Source organism: Telmatherina bonti (assembly GCF_933228915.1).
Source record: "Telmatherina bonti genome assembly, chromosome: 20".
Lineage (NCBI taxonomy): Eukaryota > Metazoa > Chordata > Actinopteri > Atheriniformes > Telmatherinidae > Telmatherina > Telmatherina bonti.
Genome location: NC_136618.1, coordinates 14,690,978 through 14,709,702, shown reverse-complemented (window position 1 = coordinate 14,709,702; position 18,725 = coordinate 14,690,978). Strand labels below are relative to the sequence as shown.

The 18,725-nt window shown below is 39.1% G+C and overlaps 1 protein-coding gene across 1 annotated transcript in view; it reads left to right on the top strand.

Moving 5' to 3' along the window:
• Window positions 1-15,016, top strand: part of pola1 (polymerase (DNA directed), alpha 1) — a gene marked incomplete at its 3' end in the record, with an annotated part of 67,081 nt that extends 52,065 nt beyond the window's left edge. Inside the window, exons 36-37 of the mRNA XM_079259847.1 lie at window positions 4,642-4,735; window positions 14,880-15,016. Of these exons, the coding sequence (XP_079115973.1) occupies window positions 4,642-4,735; window positions 14,880-15,016 (231 nt within the window). The remainder of the gene's footprint in view (window positions 1-4,641; window positions 4,736-14,879) is intronic.
• Window positions 15,017-18,725: the final 3,709 nt, after the last annotated feature.

The following is an 18,725-nucleotide window of genomic DNA, read 5'->3' as shown; positions in this document are numbered from 1 at the left end:
TCAGTTTGCGTTTAGCTGCATTAGATACTCTCACCACTTGATTATGCCACAGCAGTAAAAACTGAAATTACAATTACACACATTGCCGATTGGCAGGTATAATGGGCAGACACAAGCTCGCTTCACACACAGGGAATTGTCAGGGGATTCTTCCTGGTGGTAATAATAAAAGCACTCGGCGCACACCTGATGGCAGTGTGGGGTCGAGGCTTAGCGTGCCCTCTGCAGTGTAGCAGGGAAATGACGAGCCAATAACTGCAATTAAACATGCAGTATAATGGCTAATCAAATTGACAGCCTCGGCTGTTCGCATGCCTCTCTCACAATGGCTTATCACAACAAACTATTATGAGGGAGGGTATATCAGGTCTGATCCCCTCTCATCTTTCTCTCCACTTCACCATCTGATTTCTCTCTATCTTTTTTTTTTTCCTTTCCTTTTTTTTTTTTTTTTTTTAACTCCTTCTGTTTTGCTCCTCTTCTCTTCCTTTCTTCCCTCCCACAGCTCTATCTAGCTCAACCTCTCTTCCTCTCTTTCCCCTCTCTCCCTCTGGCAGGCTGTCATGTGGCTCCACTTAATTGCAGTGAAGATTAACAAAGCAAGCAAATTTGTTTTCTAGCTCTTCTGTGTCACAGAAGCAGGGAGATGTTCACAGGGAAGTGTAGTCATTGGCGGTCTCATAGAGTCATGCTCGAGCTGAACAAAGAGTTGTTTTGTTTTTAAAACTAGTTTTAAGTTGGTTTTTAGTAAAGAACTGGTTTGGTTTTCTGTTGCTAAAGATCCTCTGCAGAGCCAAGCTGTTGTCACTTTAAGTGCCTCCTTCAATGTAAATGACCGCAGTACAGTGAGGGAGGCCATTTATTTTACAAGAACAACTACAGATAAAATAGTCTGATTCCAATAAAAACATCTTTTAATATCGCCAGTGTAGTTTTAAAGGCTTTCTTTCTTTCTTTATTTTTTTTATTAATGACTTCAGGTGTTTGTAAGAGCTATCTATGTTGACCAAATGCAAACCAGTATTAATGATTTGAATTTATACACATCTAGACCAGGATATTAAAAAAAAGCACAACTAACATTCAAACAACACAAAAATTTGTAAAAATGTAGCTGTGGGAATTTTTCAATATGAAACATGGGACAGAGTTTGCAGACATGACTGGTGATATAAAACTTGAGACAGCAAGAAAATAAGAGTGACACCAAGGTCATGTTGTTCCTCCACTATACAGTAAATATGTTGGAGCTGTTTTTTTATTTGGCACTTCAGCTTTTGTCCAATCAGACAAAGTTTCTCCATCCAGCATTCACACCGAATAGTTTGCTAAACTCTAAGACAAAGTCTATAAATGGTTGCTCCATGTTGTAGATTTTGTTTCTTTTCCATTTTCTATTATATTATTTTCTTTTTTGTTTGCTTGTCAAGTTTTGTCTTAATTTTGCGCAGCTTGAGAGTGATGCATACTTTACTTGCTTATCAGCTGGACTCCACTCAAAGACCAAACAGTTTTCTTCTTTAATCTGCTGTTTATTTTCCACTGTTGTTAAGAAGGAAGTTCATTTGAATGGAAATAATGCAAGTAAAACCCTTTACCCTAACTCACAGAGACAGAAAGAAATACAATTCAGATTCACGCTTTCTTGTTACCTTACATGGATTACAATTTCCAGAGAAAGTAAAGAAATACCTGCGTTAAACACTAAATCCCGCCTCCTAATAATACTCAAGTGAAAATCTAACGATTTTCTGGCTTCTGTTTCCAGAAAAGTAATAAACACTGTCAATAAGAATACTTAAATTCAACCATGTTTTATTTTAACTCATAAGTATATAAACTATTTATTTATTGCTTCTGCTCTGTAAAGCTTCAAACTTAGATTTTTTTAATCCCGCAGTTAACATCGCACCTCAGATATAGCATTTGAAGAGTAAAATACTAGTAAAAAAAAAACCTGGCATGATAAATTAATCTAAACACCAGTTGTCAGCAAGCATTACAATAAAATGGATTTGGAGGTAGGATGTCTACCTACATGGTTTAGCTACATGAATGATATATGAGCCCCACTTTCAGAGTGATGGACTTGGTGGCTAAGCTAACTAGCTCGCTAGATGCAAACAATCTGGGTGACATTAAGTCCCCATCACAGTTGGTCTTATGACATCCAAGTCATCTGTCTTACTGGATGGCTCTCTGCTTGTTTGTGGACATCTCCCACTCAGCACTGGCTGCCACATGAACCGATCGCTTTTAATGATAACACCAACCACCGTTGCTTCACTTCAGTCATGGATTCTGTTTATTAGCTGATCATGCCAATCACTGTGTGATTCTTTTTATGGACTGTCCACCCTAAGGACCCCGCTGTCTCAGGAGGCATGTTCTGGTTTGTTATGACGCATGGCTGGGTCTGTGATCAATTCTTGTCATTCAATTCTTCTTCTCCACTTCCTTTCCTAGTTTGACTTCCCAGTGTTGGAAGGAGCTGTTGTGGATTTTCAATTAAGAAGGAGGTGTTGTTTTAGTAATTACAGATGTAACAGTTATTACTTCTAGTATTACTTCCAATTCTTTAATTGGGTATATTCTTCTGGAAGAAGGTGAAGTGTCAATAGTTTTTGAGGGTACCTTAGACATGGTGTTATATATTTGTGCCAAAAATGTGTCAGGAGTGTACAAGACATCTACTGTATTTAGGAATATCTGTAAAAGTTTTGCCTTTAAAGAATGATGTCTAAATGAAATTTGAATATTAAAGCAAATCACGCTAAAGTTGTTAAAACCCCATTTCAGCAGGATCTGAATGCTGAACAGTCTTCCAATACACTTGTTTACCTAAAGTTATTATTCTTTAAATGTGTTTTTAACTGCAGTTGGGGCAATACCAATATTAGCATTGGAAATGCTTACCAATCCTGCCAAAATTAAGATCTGTGAGTGTTTCTAAACACTGTGTCTAAACACCATCTGATCACAGAAACTGGAATCATAATTGTATTTTCCTGCCCAACGTCACCACACGGTCACAGGTAGGTACACAAACTTGTCTGACAATTGTTTTTTAGTTGGCGGGTGGACAAGCAGCTGCATGTGTGGAACTGTTGTGCTGACTCTTAGCATTAAAATTATCTAAACAATTTGGCATTATTAGTCATTAGAAAATCCTATTAGCAAAGTAGCAACATGCGTAACATGCAGGGCAGAAGTTTCTAGAGGCAGCACAAATCCTGCCAGATTTAACATCAACAACTTTGGAAACCATTTGGGTTGCCATCATCTGAAAGAGCCCGAGTTTGTTGCCTTAAAGCAGGAATTACCAACACTGATCCTTGACAGCTGGTGTCCTGTAAAAGACTTAGGCAGAACGTGTCAATAAACTGTTGGAGGTCCATCTTATTTGAATCGTGTGTTGCAGTCGGGATATATCCAATCCCCGCAAGACACCGGCCCTCGAGGACCAGAATTGGTGATCCATGCCTTAAAGACAAAACCCTATGAACCACAGCCAGAACGATGACTGGGAAATGTTTTCAAAGCTTCAGACATCCACAAAAGAAAATCAGAAATCCACCATAATAACAAAGTTTTAGAATATGTTCTGGATGTGCAGCCTCTGCCTGTCGTGGACAACTTTCACTGCAGGTCTTTGATTTTTCTGTTCAATAGTTTAAAAAGTTAAGTGGTAACCATAATTTTTTGAGTAAATTGATGTTTTACTAATTAAAAAATTTCAACAGTTATTATTATATTAATAATTGTTATTCATTATTCTAAAGTAAATCTTAAATATAATTTACTGAAATGAAAAATTTAATAGAATTCTGCATAAAATAACAGGTTTTGAATCAGTCCGAACTGCTATATTTTTAGCAGGTGTAATAAGGACTTTTGTCATTTTCCCTCCAAGTAACTTCAAATACAGTCATGAAAAAGTGCTTTTTTCTTGTTCATGTGGTGGTGCACTGGTACGGTGGTTCGCACAGCAGCCTTACAGCAAGAAGGTTGCTGGTTCAAGGTCTGAGTGGTAGCCTTTCTGTGTGGTAGTTTCCATATGTGGGTTCTCTCCAGGTTCCTTCTCCTGCTTCCATGTTAGGTAAATATGTCTCTGCAAACGAGACCGTCTCAGTGAGACTCCCAGTATACATAAGGAGAAGATGCTGCATCAGTGCAATGGGGGAAAACAATTGAGTGGGGAAGTTGGGTACTATGCTTCATTCACAGACAGTTTGTGAATCCATTTTGATACATCAGTACCTACTTGTGCATTCCTACACATATTTCCTACTTTTGCCTTTTAATAAATAATATATCAATGCAAGAAAGTTCTGTGTGGTGACACCGCTATTGACATTTTCACAGAAGCAAAGCAAGGTTCTTGTCCAGAGTTGACACATGAAATTGCAACTGGATTAAAGGGGAAGGAAAAAAAAAAAAACTTGTGAAAGAAACCGAGCTGCACATGTAAAGACTTTCATATGTTGCTGCCGCTGTTTAACTCTGAACATATGAATCAAAACCTCTGGGCAAATTTTTTTTCATAAAACTACGCTGCATCCTCGCACACTCAAGCCTTTGATATTCATTAGATTTTGTTTGACTTGTGTTCTTTAAATTTGATTTCTCTTTTTTTTACAGTACTCTGAGAAGGCTCTCTACAACCAGCTCTGCTTCTACAGATTCATCTTTGATTGGGACTACGCACTAGCCAAACTACAGACTGATGAGAAAAGTAAGACTACACACACATTTCACGCTTTTATGCGTTTCATTTTCCTTTTTCTAAACTTGCTTTTTACCTCAAGTTTCATTCAGTTTTTGCTCTCTGTCGCTGTACTGCCTTTGGAAGCAAAATCAAGTTTGTAAAGCCGCTGAAGGAGTTTGAATTTTAATTCCCTAACAATGCTTTCTTGCAAAAATCTCACACAACATAGCATTAGCAATCAATGTCTCGACATAAACCTTTTACCCTGGCTGCCCTTAAAATATTCACACATGCACACGCCCACACACACACAAGTAGCTGTGCACGGGCATTGGTTATGGAAGGGGGGGTTAAGGACATTCAGCTCCTCGAGTCGACAGCCCTAATTTAGGAGACGGATTCAATCACACACACATACAGAATGCAGAATGCTTCAATCACTGGATGAAAGAAGGAAAGAGCCCTCCATCGCTCTCCCTCTACCCTCACTGTCCATCTCTGCTGCTTTCTCTCCCAAGCTCCCTCTCTCTTTTTTTGTCTCTCTCTCTGCCTCTCTTGGACAGGCACTCGTTTGGTTGTGTTGATTGAAAACAGGTTTTAGATTTGGGGAAATGATAGGGGGAGTAATGGGCGCGCTGACGAAAGGATAGCCCTTCTCCTATAATGGGACATGGAGCGTATATTTCCCCCCTCGGACTCAAATAGACGCTACTCCAGCGATCGGGGTGCACTCAGTAGGCGTCAGCCACAAGGCCTCTTTACCTACAGTTCTCCCTGATTGATGTCACTTGATTAGAAAGGGCCGCTGGGCCGAGTGATTTATTTATTTGATTAAATATTTATGTATGGAGGTTATTTATGTATGTATGCCTGAATCTGGTGAGCGTGTGAGCTCAGACCTAAGTGAAGCAGCAAAAGGGTGAGACAGCTGACTTAAATATAACATGTAATCAACAGATGACCACTCAGAAAATGAAAGGAGCTGAAAAAGAGGGATAGGTCCATTGTAGAGGATGGGGGTGCACTAACATGATTATAGCCTCCATTTTTGCTTTCTTTTATTTCTGTCTTTACCGAGATGCAAGAAATCATCGCCAATCAATTCTCAACTCTCCTCCTTTCTTTATGTTCTGTCACGCTTTGCAGCATTGTTGATCCGTGTGCACTTTCTCTTCCTCTGTCGCGTTTTTCACAGCACAATACAGTACATTTTTTTATCTGCATGCTGATCATTTACAGCAAGCGTAGAAGACAGACCGTTGAGCACTCAGTGCATCTTTCAAAGTTTTGGAGCAGTTTTAACAGTACTTAAACAATGAACAGTAAAGAAGTGTTTTTTCCAAACACAAATAGGGTCAGAAAAGATATGTTTGTTTCTCTGACAGCCGGAAACCTGCTGACAGTTAGCCAAACTACCCAGAAAGGGACAGACTGAATCATCCACACACTGTTCAGTTGATTTCTGCGGCTTCACTTCTCCTCACCAGAGATGGTTTGCTGTCAAACACAAAGGATGTTTTTTTGTTTTTTTTTTGTTTTGTTTTTTTTAAGATTCAGCCCTTTCGATGTGGTATATTGAAGAAAAAAGATATCACATAATCAAAACCATTATGTGATGGTTTTGATGCTTTTGTATCATAGTACTTCTGTCCAGTACTATTCATTGTGGGACTTGTTGGTTCCTGCTGCATGTCCATGCAACCACATCAGGCCGAATATTTAAGCATTAAAGCCACAAACAAGTAGATGAACATTGTTCTTATTACAAAACAGCATGCTGGCACGTACATTGTCATTTCCTGCACTGATTGTTGTCAGTTGTTGCATTATTGTATTTTTATTTTGCACACCAACTGGAGGTGCACCTTCAGTGTCAGCGTTGCTCGGCAAAAATGACAATGAAGCTTTTTCTCTCTACATGGATATTTTTCTGGCAAAAAATCTGAGTTATTCACCCAGCCTCCAAATTCCCAGTCCAAAATCCCAATCCACACGACTTCATTCCACAACCCTGACAGGTCAGAGCTTTGTTAAAACCCCCTGCAACATCAGGCGGAGGGTCATGTTATTCCACATCAGTGTATACTTACAAAACTGTTTTTATGTTTCTGCTTGTTCAAAGTATCAAAAATGCAGCCAGCATTTGTTAGCCCAGATTCCTCCTCATGATGTGGAATTATAACAACACCTCTACCATCGTATTTACGCGTATTTAGATGCAAAGCCATAGTTCTGCTCATTCAAGTCATCAACCTTTTATCTTGTTTGGTTCAGCTTCCTTTAACACTAGTCGTCCTCTTTCCAATACATTGAACCCTCGTTTATCGTGGGGGTTTCATTTAAAAAATAACCCGCGATCAGCGAAACCTGTGAAGTTCTCAGCTTTATTTTTTTTACAATTATCCCAATACAATTCAATACTGTACAATAGAATGAAACCAAAGTCTGCTTTCAGGCCCAAGCATTTTTAAAACAAATAAAAATATGAATGTTTTCTTACAAATAACTATGATAGTTTTTAGAAATATATTAAAAATAATTTTAATGTAGTCAATACGAGGTTGGACATGTTGCGACCCCCGTGGAATTCAAAGTTCCTCTGACTTTGCCTCTTCATTCCGACTCCGCTCCACAGCGACGTCTTTTTCTACTGAAGGCTGTGGTGCAGGTGTATTTTGTTTTGAGAGAAGAACATAGTTATGTGTAATTGTTGGCACTTTATTTTCTTCTGGGCAAAAAGATTCTTATAAACAGACGTGCCACCTTTGGATTATATTTGAGAATTGTCATAAACGACACGTCAAAGGGTCCCATTCTAGTGCAGCTCGCTGAAGTTCAGAAGCAATTCTCACCATGGTTGCCAAGCGATCGAGTGTTAGTCCATCTTCCTTATCTTTATCAACACGCGTCTCCTTGTCTTCCCCTTGTCCCTCATCCTCGCTTGGTCGCTTTGTCATCTCTGCCAGATCTTCATCAGTCAGCGGATGTGTGTGCGCATCAATCAGGGCGTTAATGTCATCAGGAGTAATGTCATCAAAGCACAGAGACTGTTGACATAAATCCGTGAAACAGCAACGGTTCACTGTAGATAATCTGTAAAGTAAGAACGTGTCTGCACCAGCTTGTAAAACAGCCTGTTCTGTTTAGTGAGTGTTGCTCAGTGTCGCTTGCAATCCGCAGTTGAACTATAAGTGTCTTGTAATTTGATGAGGCATCAACGATGGATGTAAAATGTTGACTTATTTTATATCCTCATAACGATATTTATAACGATACCAAATTTTTCATGTGATTTTGTGTTGATCATCATCCCTGCATCTGTGGGAACTATGTATGGCGTTCCTCAGGTAAATGCCTGTTGCAGCGTTTGCATCTAGAGTTTATTATGAGTGCTTTTTACCCCACTCAACGCTGCTTTTGCTTGCTGACTCTCTGAATTCTTGGTCATGATTCTTGCCCAGGTGATAAGATAAGTTAGCTGGAGACGTTGTCAGGACTGGGAGGTAGCATATTTTACAAACATCTGTTGTCTGTTCCATGTTGGTCTTTTTACATCCAAACCACATCCATGTGACAGAAGTTGCCCATCTTTTAGGAAGCTCATCGGTTTGGTCATCTTTTAGTGAATTACTCTACTCTGAAACGTGTCTTCCTCCATGTTTGTTTATGTATTGCATGTCGTAAAGCGCATCTTGACGTAAAATACTGCAGTAAAGCGCCAAACCATGGTGTAAACAATAGACATTTTCTATTGTGCAGAGGATATGTATGGTCATATCGCCCAGCCCTACCTGCAAGTGGTTTAAGTGGTGGTTTGTGGGATATGCACTTGCATCACATAATAATTTGATGCATTTGTGAATGCTCTTCCCCACAATAAGTGGACCAATGAGATGCTTTGGTTACTGGTTGCATGAGTTAGATCCACATTTAATACAATTTATTGGATGAATCCTTTTTGAAAGGGAGGAATGATGAATTTAAAAATAACAAAAATAAGTGTCATTATGATGATACAAAGAGAAAACATGTTGATTTTACCAATTAGTCAGAGTATGTTGTATTTAAGTTGCACCTACATGTTTGCTTACTGTTGATATAATAACTACATGTTTTCTGTTTAGCTGGGAGGTGAAATATCCCGACACCATGCTATGACTTAAGCGCAGTTTGTCACGTTGTTGAAACTGGATGTATTACATTGTCCTCTTTCAGAGACCACATAATTAATATCCAACACACACAACAGCTTCCCCTCAAAGTGAGAAAAGATACATGCATACACACATTCATGCTGCTATAAAATATAGGTTGAAGTGGTTATCCCTCAGTCCTGGGGCAGTAATATCCCATATTACTGCATTACACACCCAGGGGCCACACAGCTCAGATTACAGGGACGAGACATACAATCCTGCACACCTAACTCTCCTCTGTGTCTGTGTGTGAATAAATACTGATTTATGAGAAACGTTTGTACACGAACACCCTCTGAACTTGATATTGTATCATCTTTTCAAGCTGTGATTGTTCTGAATACAAATAAGTTAGTTTGTATTTGGCAGCTGAAGCTTTTAATGCAACTTGAGCTTTTTCCTCAGTTAAGGGTTTTAAAAGGATTTTCTTCTTGTTTTTGTTGTTACTGAAGATAATTAGTTTGTGGGCATCTTATTTTTGTACATCATCTGTTATAACTACTTTTAACTACTTACATTGTCTTTTTCATATTTTACCTGAGTCCTACAGCCTCATCTATTCAACCCCTCAACTATTTCACTCCTTTACTGATTTTAATAGCCTTTTCTGGCTCATGTTTCATTCTATTATTGCTCCATATAATTAGTAAATACCCTCAATCTCGCTCTGTGTTCTGCCTTAGCATTAGCTTAGCAGATGTCTAAGATGTAGAGAGTGACAAAGCCCATGTAGAAATGTTGTTAGATCGGTTAAAACACATCCTAAACTCCTGAGAAAAAGTGAATCCCAGCTGCATACTCCCAATCTGTTGCACTCCATGCTAACCACACACTTGATTGCTGCATTTGTGTGTTGGAGAGATGACTAACAAGTTGCTGGTTGAGGATTCATTGGAGGACAAACCAACATAAAATATTACCACCTTTTCCTTGATTGCTAAAAACATGACAATGCCGGTCATGCTACATATATATGATTCCAAGGTGCCGCATGTTTGAGGCTGGACTGAGAATATATGATAAGACAGTAATGGAAGACTGCATGTGCTGTGCTCGTAGCACATTAAAGCAGATTGTAATTTGGGTGTGTGTACTCTGCAGTGCTTCAGTGTGTTTGTGTGCGCACGCATTTGCAAGGGAGCGCCTGTCTTATCTACATGTACGTTGCATTTTTGTGCCTGATTGCTGCGACTGAGTAAAACATGGAGGTAATTTCATCCGCTGCAGGAGATCTCTAATAGATTACACACACACACACACACACACACACTCTGACACACATGCACAATATTGGAAAAAGAAGGAAAAAAGCTGTCCATTCCTTAGCTGGGAACATCCCATATCAATGACTTTCAAATCATTACATCACTTTCTCTGTCTTCTCCTACACATATATAGGAGAGCATATATATATATATATATATATATATATATATATATATATATATATATATATATATATATACACACTCCTCCTTTGCATCCTCTGTCTGCTCCCTTTCTCCTACCTCCATGCCCCTCCCTTCCCTCTCCAGGCCTCAATCTTGAGTGTGGGCAGTATGATTGCGCGTGTGAGCAATAATGTAATTTTGGCGCATTGATAAAATATAAATTGTCCTTGAGCCGCGCTTTTCTAATGATCCATTTACCAACAACTTCCCTGCCACCTCTCAGCGCTCTGCATTTTGTCTTCTTCTACCCTCCCACTCCTCTTCTTCTCCCTCTCCATTCTCCTTCCCTCTCTTTCTTCCTCTTCCGCGCTCCCCTCCCTTTCTCCGGCGATACAAAGCAGGGTGGCAAAATCCACGGGTGCGATTGTCAAATCAATTATTCATTCTGTGCAATTACACTCACACAAAGAAGTTTCCCCGTGCTCCGAGTAGTGATTAAATTAACTGCTTTTCCAGCTGCCCGTTGCCACCAGCCGAATAGAATATTCATGGAGGCGGCCGACGGAATGGCCGATCTCCATTAACTTCATCATGCTCACTTAATTACAGGCTTGTTATTGTATTTACACCTAGTTAGAGCGTGCAGAGCCCCGATCTACTCGTGCCCAGCTCCACCAGCGTGTGCACGAGTGTGTGACAACACCTAGTTAGAACAGAGATAACCTCTGATACACTCACCGTCAGAGGAAAATGGGATCATGGTTGACAAATCTCTAAAGAGCCAATCACTGTCTGTCTTTCATTCCAGTCTTTTCCTTTACTTTCTCCCTTCGCCACATCTGGGCCTCCCTTCTAACTCCGTCTCCCCTCCTTCCGCCCCTCCTTTACTCTTTAGGGGAGGCTATTTATTTGAACTACATTCCCAACTGTGCACCGACTTACAGCGAGATCTCTCCCTCCTTTCTTTCCTTCTCTGTCACTCTTAAATCATTCTTTTATCTGTTCGCCACACAGTGATTGAGTCGGGCAAAGAGAAAGGAGTGAAGAAGGGGAAGAGGAGAGAAGGGGAGAATTATTTTCTTCTAGCTTTCAGAAATGATGACATGATTGCTTTCGCTTGATCATGCATCATCACCCCCTTTCTATTCCCCAGATAAATAATCTCTCCCCTGCCTGTCCTCTCCCTCTTTTCTCCCTTCATCCCTGTCCTCACTAAAATGAGGATTATCTGGTAATAGTTGCTGCTGGCGTTTAAGTCAACTACACCATATTCTACTGTATGTGTGTGTGAGAGCACATGCATGTGTGATTACTGTTTGATGTGAGTTTTTTTTTTTTTTTTAGTGGCTGTGTTAGTGGGCTTTTTAAGTGTTTAACTACCTTTGTGGTTGTGTGTGTTCTTTTAGGCTATGTCTGTGTGTGTTGATCTCTGTGTATCTAACCTTTGTTCCCCCGGGTATTCGATGGGCTGATATTTATCCAGGAGCAACTAATGCAGCAAGCAGGAAGGACGAGACGGGAGATAGGGCCGTGACAACCGGCCATATGGACAACTTCACTCATCTGATCTAGATTGTAGACTAAAACTGATCTACAAGTATCTTTTATTTATTTGTTTTTCATTTTAATTAAAATATAAACAATTAGCTGATTAATAAAACCATAATCAGCATTGATTTTCTATAAATCTGTTTGCTGTTTATAAAGTAGGACTAATTCATCTTTTCTGTATCCATCATGCAAAACAAGGCTCGTGTTGACATCACTAAGCTTCTAAAACTTGACCTTGACCATCTGTATTTTTTAAGCTCGAGTTGATGATACTTTTTAGATGTTGCTGATTGTCTCTGATTAGTGTTTACACATGTTTCTGTCATGTTTCTGAATCAGTTTTTAGCAAATTACGTTTTTAGGACCAAAACATTTCACATAAAATAATACATGTTGAGCTGAAACAATTCCAGAATATTCTGATAACAAAAATCCCTCAATGTGTATTATTTTCTACAATACAAAAATATTTTTCCAGAGGTCACTGTTTCACACTGACAGTTACTCCTGTTGCACATTTATGTGGTGCATTATGTTAACACCACACTTGGATGTGTGATGGGGGGGAAGTTTGAGAAAAAGACAAATATTTTGGTATTGTTTCTAATGAAAAATAAAACAAAGAGCTGGACCGTGTCTCCATTGTAAAACTGACTTTGTTTAACAATTATATGTCGTGCTACAGTATCTAAGCTAGTATTTCATGTTAGAATCTTTGTGTGTTGTTCGTTAGCTAGCTGCAGCTAGCTGTTAATGTAAACTAATTTTTTCCCATTTTACATGTAAGTTTAACCTAAATCAAATCAGACATTGCAAACAGGAATTTATCAGACACTTTTGTTTAAGTAATCATTTTACTGGTGTTTGCTTTCAAGAGAAAATATTTAGTTTAAAAACATTTTTTCATCACCAAAGGGACCAGTCGGTTTTCTTTTTGCCTTCAAGTTCATGACATGTTTATCGCATTTTATTGTTCCTCTTTTAAAAAGGCAAAACTAGTTGATAAAATAAGCTATAGATTGATCTCACAACTGCTTTGTATGTTTCACCATCTTGCAGCAAAGCCATGTTTGCGGTGGCAACCTGGTTTCTGCTGCCGCAGCAGAATGGACGTCTGGACTGACAACATCAGACAGTGGCCCACAGTTACCATGAATGTATCTTCTTTACTAATCTTAGTTAATTTGTTTTTCATGTTAGGCATTAGTTACAAGAATAACCAGACTAGACTTAGTGTAGATGCAGTCGCAATGTGGGACAGTTATGAGTGACTCTACGTCGCCTGCCTACACACAGTGAAACAGCGTGTATATGTGCGTATCACTCATTAGCATGTACTAGTGGTCATGTGGTGTCATAGCAGTCTTCTGAAAACTAGAATAAAATTATTTATGTTAATCACGGGGAAAATAAAGTTACCAACATGTCTCATTTGAAGGTTTTTACAGTGTCCTCCAAAGTGCAGCAGCAGAATGTCTCAGTGTCTCAGCATGAAGTACAACTTCTTCAGATATTTTTCTCATCTGCTGTAGTTTCCTCAAATTACTAAAAAATAAACAATACAGATATGTTTCCTCTTCAAAAAGTAAAACATCACGCACATTTCAGACTTTTACACTGTGAGGTTAGAACTAAAGTCCAGGTGTTTTTTTTTTCCTGTGTAGGAGGTCCACGGTTTGTCACATTTTACAATATCTCCGAAATAATCAAATCGAATCAAACTCTGTTTGTATAGCCTCTTCATACAAAAGCATATCAAAGTGCTTCACATTAAAAAATTAAAAACAGTTTCACATTTAAAAACACACGTTACCCACACACACACACACACAACCCAACCCTTCCCCTGACCATTAATGCCAAAATAAAACCTAATAACTTTAGGATTCTGTCAGCTGTGTCTGATTCTGGTGTAATAAGTCATTTACTCTCAGCGTCCCTCCAGCTGTTAGTCCATTAACAGTTACTAGTTTAATAACATGACTCATTGTGCCAAGTTAAGCTTGACAGCAACATGGAAATGCAGAGTTTAGTGTTGAATTTAAAACTGACAAAAGGATTTTATTCCTTTCTGTTCATATGCTTGACCCCCATCTGTTGAGCATCCTCATCTTCTGCAATCTTCATGAACTAAAGGTCCGTGTTTTTCATATTCAGCCTTTTTTTCCCACAGCTGAAGTTGACCTCTGCTGTGAGAACAACCAAGATCAACGCTTGTCCTCCCAGCTTTCCTTTACATTGTTAAGCAATAAGCAGTATCGAGCAAAAAAAAAAAACAACACATATTCTCATCAGAATTACATTTTACAGACACACACCTGCTGCCATGAAAATGGCGGGCTATCTAGTTTTGGTATTTGCTCAGATTTGTGTTTAGAAAACTTGATTATCTGAATAATTATTTGCTGCAGCCCTGCATGCATAATAGACAATAGGGTCTTTTTTCCAAAGGTTTTAGCCTAATATTAAAAAGGAAGTTTTGGAAGCACACCAACATCTGCTATGTAAAACAGAACCGCTCTGCTGGCTGTTAGAATCGGTGTATATTTCTTCACTCTGGTGTGATGGTGTGTTATTACCTGGTTTCATGGTACTTAATCTACACTCGACGCTCAGAATGATATTGTGAAGATTTGGTTGTGGTTGCCATCTTACCTAGAGAGCCATTCTTCATTCTTCTCCCTGGCTTTATTATGGCCCACCTGAAGAGATAACAGGGACAAGATATTGACTTCATACTCTCATTGGGCTTTTCTATCGATCTCATGATCCTGTGTGGCTGCCTGTGCCATCGACTCAACCGTCCAATTCTGCATGATCGCCCTTGTAGCCCTTACAGTGATAACATTACTTGGAGACGGCCTTGAATCTGTTAGCTCTGCAGTTAAGGGTGAAATTCTTTTAAGTGTTTATTAGCAAAGAGACAAAGCCGGTGTGCTCTCAATTCCTTCCTCCCACAGTTGAAAGAACTTAGGCATGGCTAGAATATAACGCAACATTTTTTCCTCACTTTGTCACTTTTTTCTGTTCCAGGTCGAGTAAAATGGATGAACCATGAGAAGGAGGTCTATCGGAGGTTAAAGGAAGTGTCAGACAAAGCATTGGCCAACAGCGGCTACTCAGAGATTAACCTGGCCAAGCTCTTCCAAGCTTTCTCCTCCCTCAAGTAAAAACAACAAACGTCCACAAAAACAACACCACCAAGAGGCTAGAACGTCTGATGCCGAGCTGGAGATTTGCACATTCAGCCACATCTGGTTTTGGTTTGCAAATATTGTCTTATTGTCTAACCCTAAATGCTTTGTTCCTCCCATGGCATCTTCTCTGAACATATTGGGCTTTTTATGTGTCCTAAAACACCTTGTCCACTCTCTTCACACACACACACACATATATATAGATAGATATATATATATATAGATATATATATATATATATATATATATATATATATATATATATATAAACTCATGACTTGACCCCATTACCCTTACACTGTATGGTAAGGGCGAGTAGCAATCATACCTAAATGACAGTCTATTGTATGTGCAGAGGCTAGCTGAGCCCAGATGTGTGTGCAAGTGTAGAAATGACTTATCTTCAGAGCAGCCAGTATACTCCAAAAAGGCAGCTAATTAGCCAATGATAGTGACCCCAACCACTAAGACCACTGGATGCCTGCAGCGATCGGACATTTGTTCTGATTACTACCATTCATCCTGCGCGCGCGCGCCTGTGTCAGATCAGATGGCGGAAGAAAGGAGCGAGGAGGGTGCAGGGAGTGGCGGGGTGAGGAAGGCCACACGCGCTGCTCTTCTGCTCTTTTGTCCCAGTATCGAACAGCTGATCTACTTCTCCTCCACCGCCTCTGTTTAACTGTCACTTTATCCCTTTCACTCCTGTTTCTTTTATTTTTTCTATCCTTCCTGCTCTCAGTAAATTGTGTTTTTAAAGCATGTAATTTCCTGTGTCACAGTTGTCTTTCACAACGTTTATGTTTGTAATAAGCAGAATATTTTCTATTGGGTGTTTTGATATTGATAACGAATGTTTTAGAAATGGGAACCTCAATAAACAATTAAACCGGCATGGATTTCACCTTCTTTTTTTTGTTTGTTTGGGGTTATGGGGGGATGGATGAATGTAAAACTTTGAATGCACATGTTAACACAATTAAAATCCATTAAATTATACATTCATTTAAAAAAACATTTTAAAATTTGCATCTTTTCAATCAAGTGTCCATCACCTTCATTTGGGACCAAATTAAAAGAATAACTCTGTTAATGTTCTACATTTTGTTTTCAACACAATGAAAAGATTTTTTTTTTAAAAACAAAACATCTAAACCCACCTTACCCCAGATGTTCATGCATGGATTAAATTTGCAGGTGCAAAATATTTAAAACATTTTTATGCACCTGAAAATGTTGATTCTGCATAAAAGTAAAACTTAAGGAGTTGCATTAAATTTAGTTTTCTTGGTAAAGTAGCTGTAGGTGCAGATATGACACAAGGGGGAAACCTTGAGGTCGACATGCTTTGTTTATAAGTAATAAAACCACTCTATGGTGTTGGGAAGATGTTAGCAATTAAAAAACTAATTTTTGGTGTTAATTTTTATGTATTTCTGCACTAAATCGCTGCTATTCCATTTTTTATTTTTTTTTTAAAAAAGGTACGAGATTGACAGATCTGACCATGCTGTACATTTTGCATCATCTGAGGCATTGTCTTTATTTTTTGATGCGCAGGTCTACGAGTTTTGACTGAAGTGCACATTATAAAATGACAGAATCAAATTGGAGAGTTTTTAAGATTTAAAATGAAATTTATTTGCTTTTCATTTGCGTTCACAGTCAATTTTCCATCTTGATCTAACTTTTTAAAATTACTCATTTGTGAGGCGGAATAGTTTGTAAGAGGCTAACTCAGCCACTTTAGAAAGACACAATCTTGCAAGGCCTTGCAATACTAGATTATGATTTATTTCTTCATTTTCATGAATGTTATGGAATGAACATGCAGGCCTGGCTGACTTGAAAGTCTCTCTTTTTTTTTTTTAGCGGGTTTTCATTACAAGGAACATTAAACATGAATTCAACTCATGGTTTTGTCCAAACATTTCTCCTGGTTAGTGCACTATGTTCATTAATCAGCATTTAAAGAAAAAAAAAAGTAAAATAATGCAGCATATTTGTGACTATTTCAAATAATTTAATGTTTTAGAATAGCTGGAGGCTCCTGTGATTGTGTAAACAGCTGTTGGTTCACAAAATCATCTCTGGACATATTACAGTAATAGTTACACAGGCTGGCAGATGAGCTAAACTTAGGAAGCGGACCCCCATCACCAATGTGGCTTAACAAACTGCATCTTTAAATATCGCCTGGCTTTAATCTGTAGTTTTAGTTCAGCATGTAATTCTCTGGAGTGTTTGACCATTTTCTTCCTTGCAAGAATTTCCCTTTGTGTTAATACAGTTCATGTTTTTATTCTTCCCTTTTTTTTCTCTTAAACCCCATCCTGCCGTGCATTTCCATAAACACTGCACGCCTCACAAATCACTTCAAACCTCTGTGACTTGTGAAGGCAACCTTAAGTGGGTTGAACACTTAAACCATGATTCACTTTGCGATGGATAGAACTTGCTGTGTATGTGTGTGTGTGTGTGTGTGAGAGAGAGAGAGAAAGTGTCTGCATTTGCAGCCTATCGCTCCTAACTTTACATATTTATTAAATCATATCAGCTCCACTTCCTCTCCAACAGTTTCCCCCCTTTTTTTCTCTTGATTTAATCAACCTCAGCTCTCTGTGCTTGTGCTGAATATCCACAGACTGCTATTCCCAGTACCGCACCGCAGGTTTTTAAGTGAGGGCCCCAGTTTTGTCCTCCCAGTTTGGACTAAACCCAGTCAAATTATGTCCCTGCATTAATTCGACCCTGCTAAGCTAATAAGGTCGAACAAGTCTCTTTGTATTGTCGTGTTAAGCTTTATTGCTTGTCGTTTTGACCAGCGATGACTAAGGTGGGCTTTGATGAGGGAATTAGTCGCCTATTCTGTGCCTGTTATTCATAGCGCTGCGGAACATACAAGCACCAGAGAGGGTGTCAAAAGGAGAGCTGGTCCTATTGCAAAGTGTCTCCCTTGTCGGAGCTGAAAGGGCGGTTATGAGACGATAAACCGCTTAATACACTGAGCTAATTGGATGAGAGCAAGAGAGACGGGGAATTAAGGGGCGAGCAGAGAGGGGAGCGCGGAGCCGTGGCCCTGCTATTCAGGTCTTTCATTGGGGGCTGGAGGAGGAGGAGGAGGAGGAGGAGGAGGGAGTCGTTCATCAAAGCGCCTTTTTAGTGCTCCTCTCCCGGGGACTGAGTGAGGACTGATCCGGCGGAGGCTGTGCAGTGATTGGGCCTATTCTCTCAGGTAGGGACGTGGTGGGCTAAAGGAGGCCCCGGAGAATCCAAATCACGGATCAAATCAAGTTCAACAGCTGGAGGAAAGAAGGAGAGAAGAGTTGGGGTGTGATGAGAAATTGGGGGGGTAAAGGGGGTCGTGTTAAAGTAAAGACACCTGGATTTACCTGTGATATGCGGATGTATTTTTCCTCTTAGAAAATCAAGTTGTCTTTGGCCAGTTTTCAGCTTGTTTAATATATATATATATATATATATATATATATATATATATATATATATATATATATATATATATATATATATATATATATATATATATATATATATATAAACTTACAGCCTACATCAACATTCATTACCGCTATGATTCATGCAATAAGGAGCCTCCTGGCTTTAATCCCAAACACAAGAGCCGTCTTGAATAAAAGATTACACATCCAACAAGTGTGACTTTATC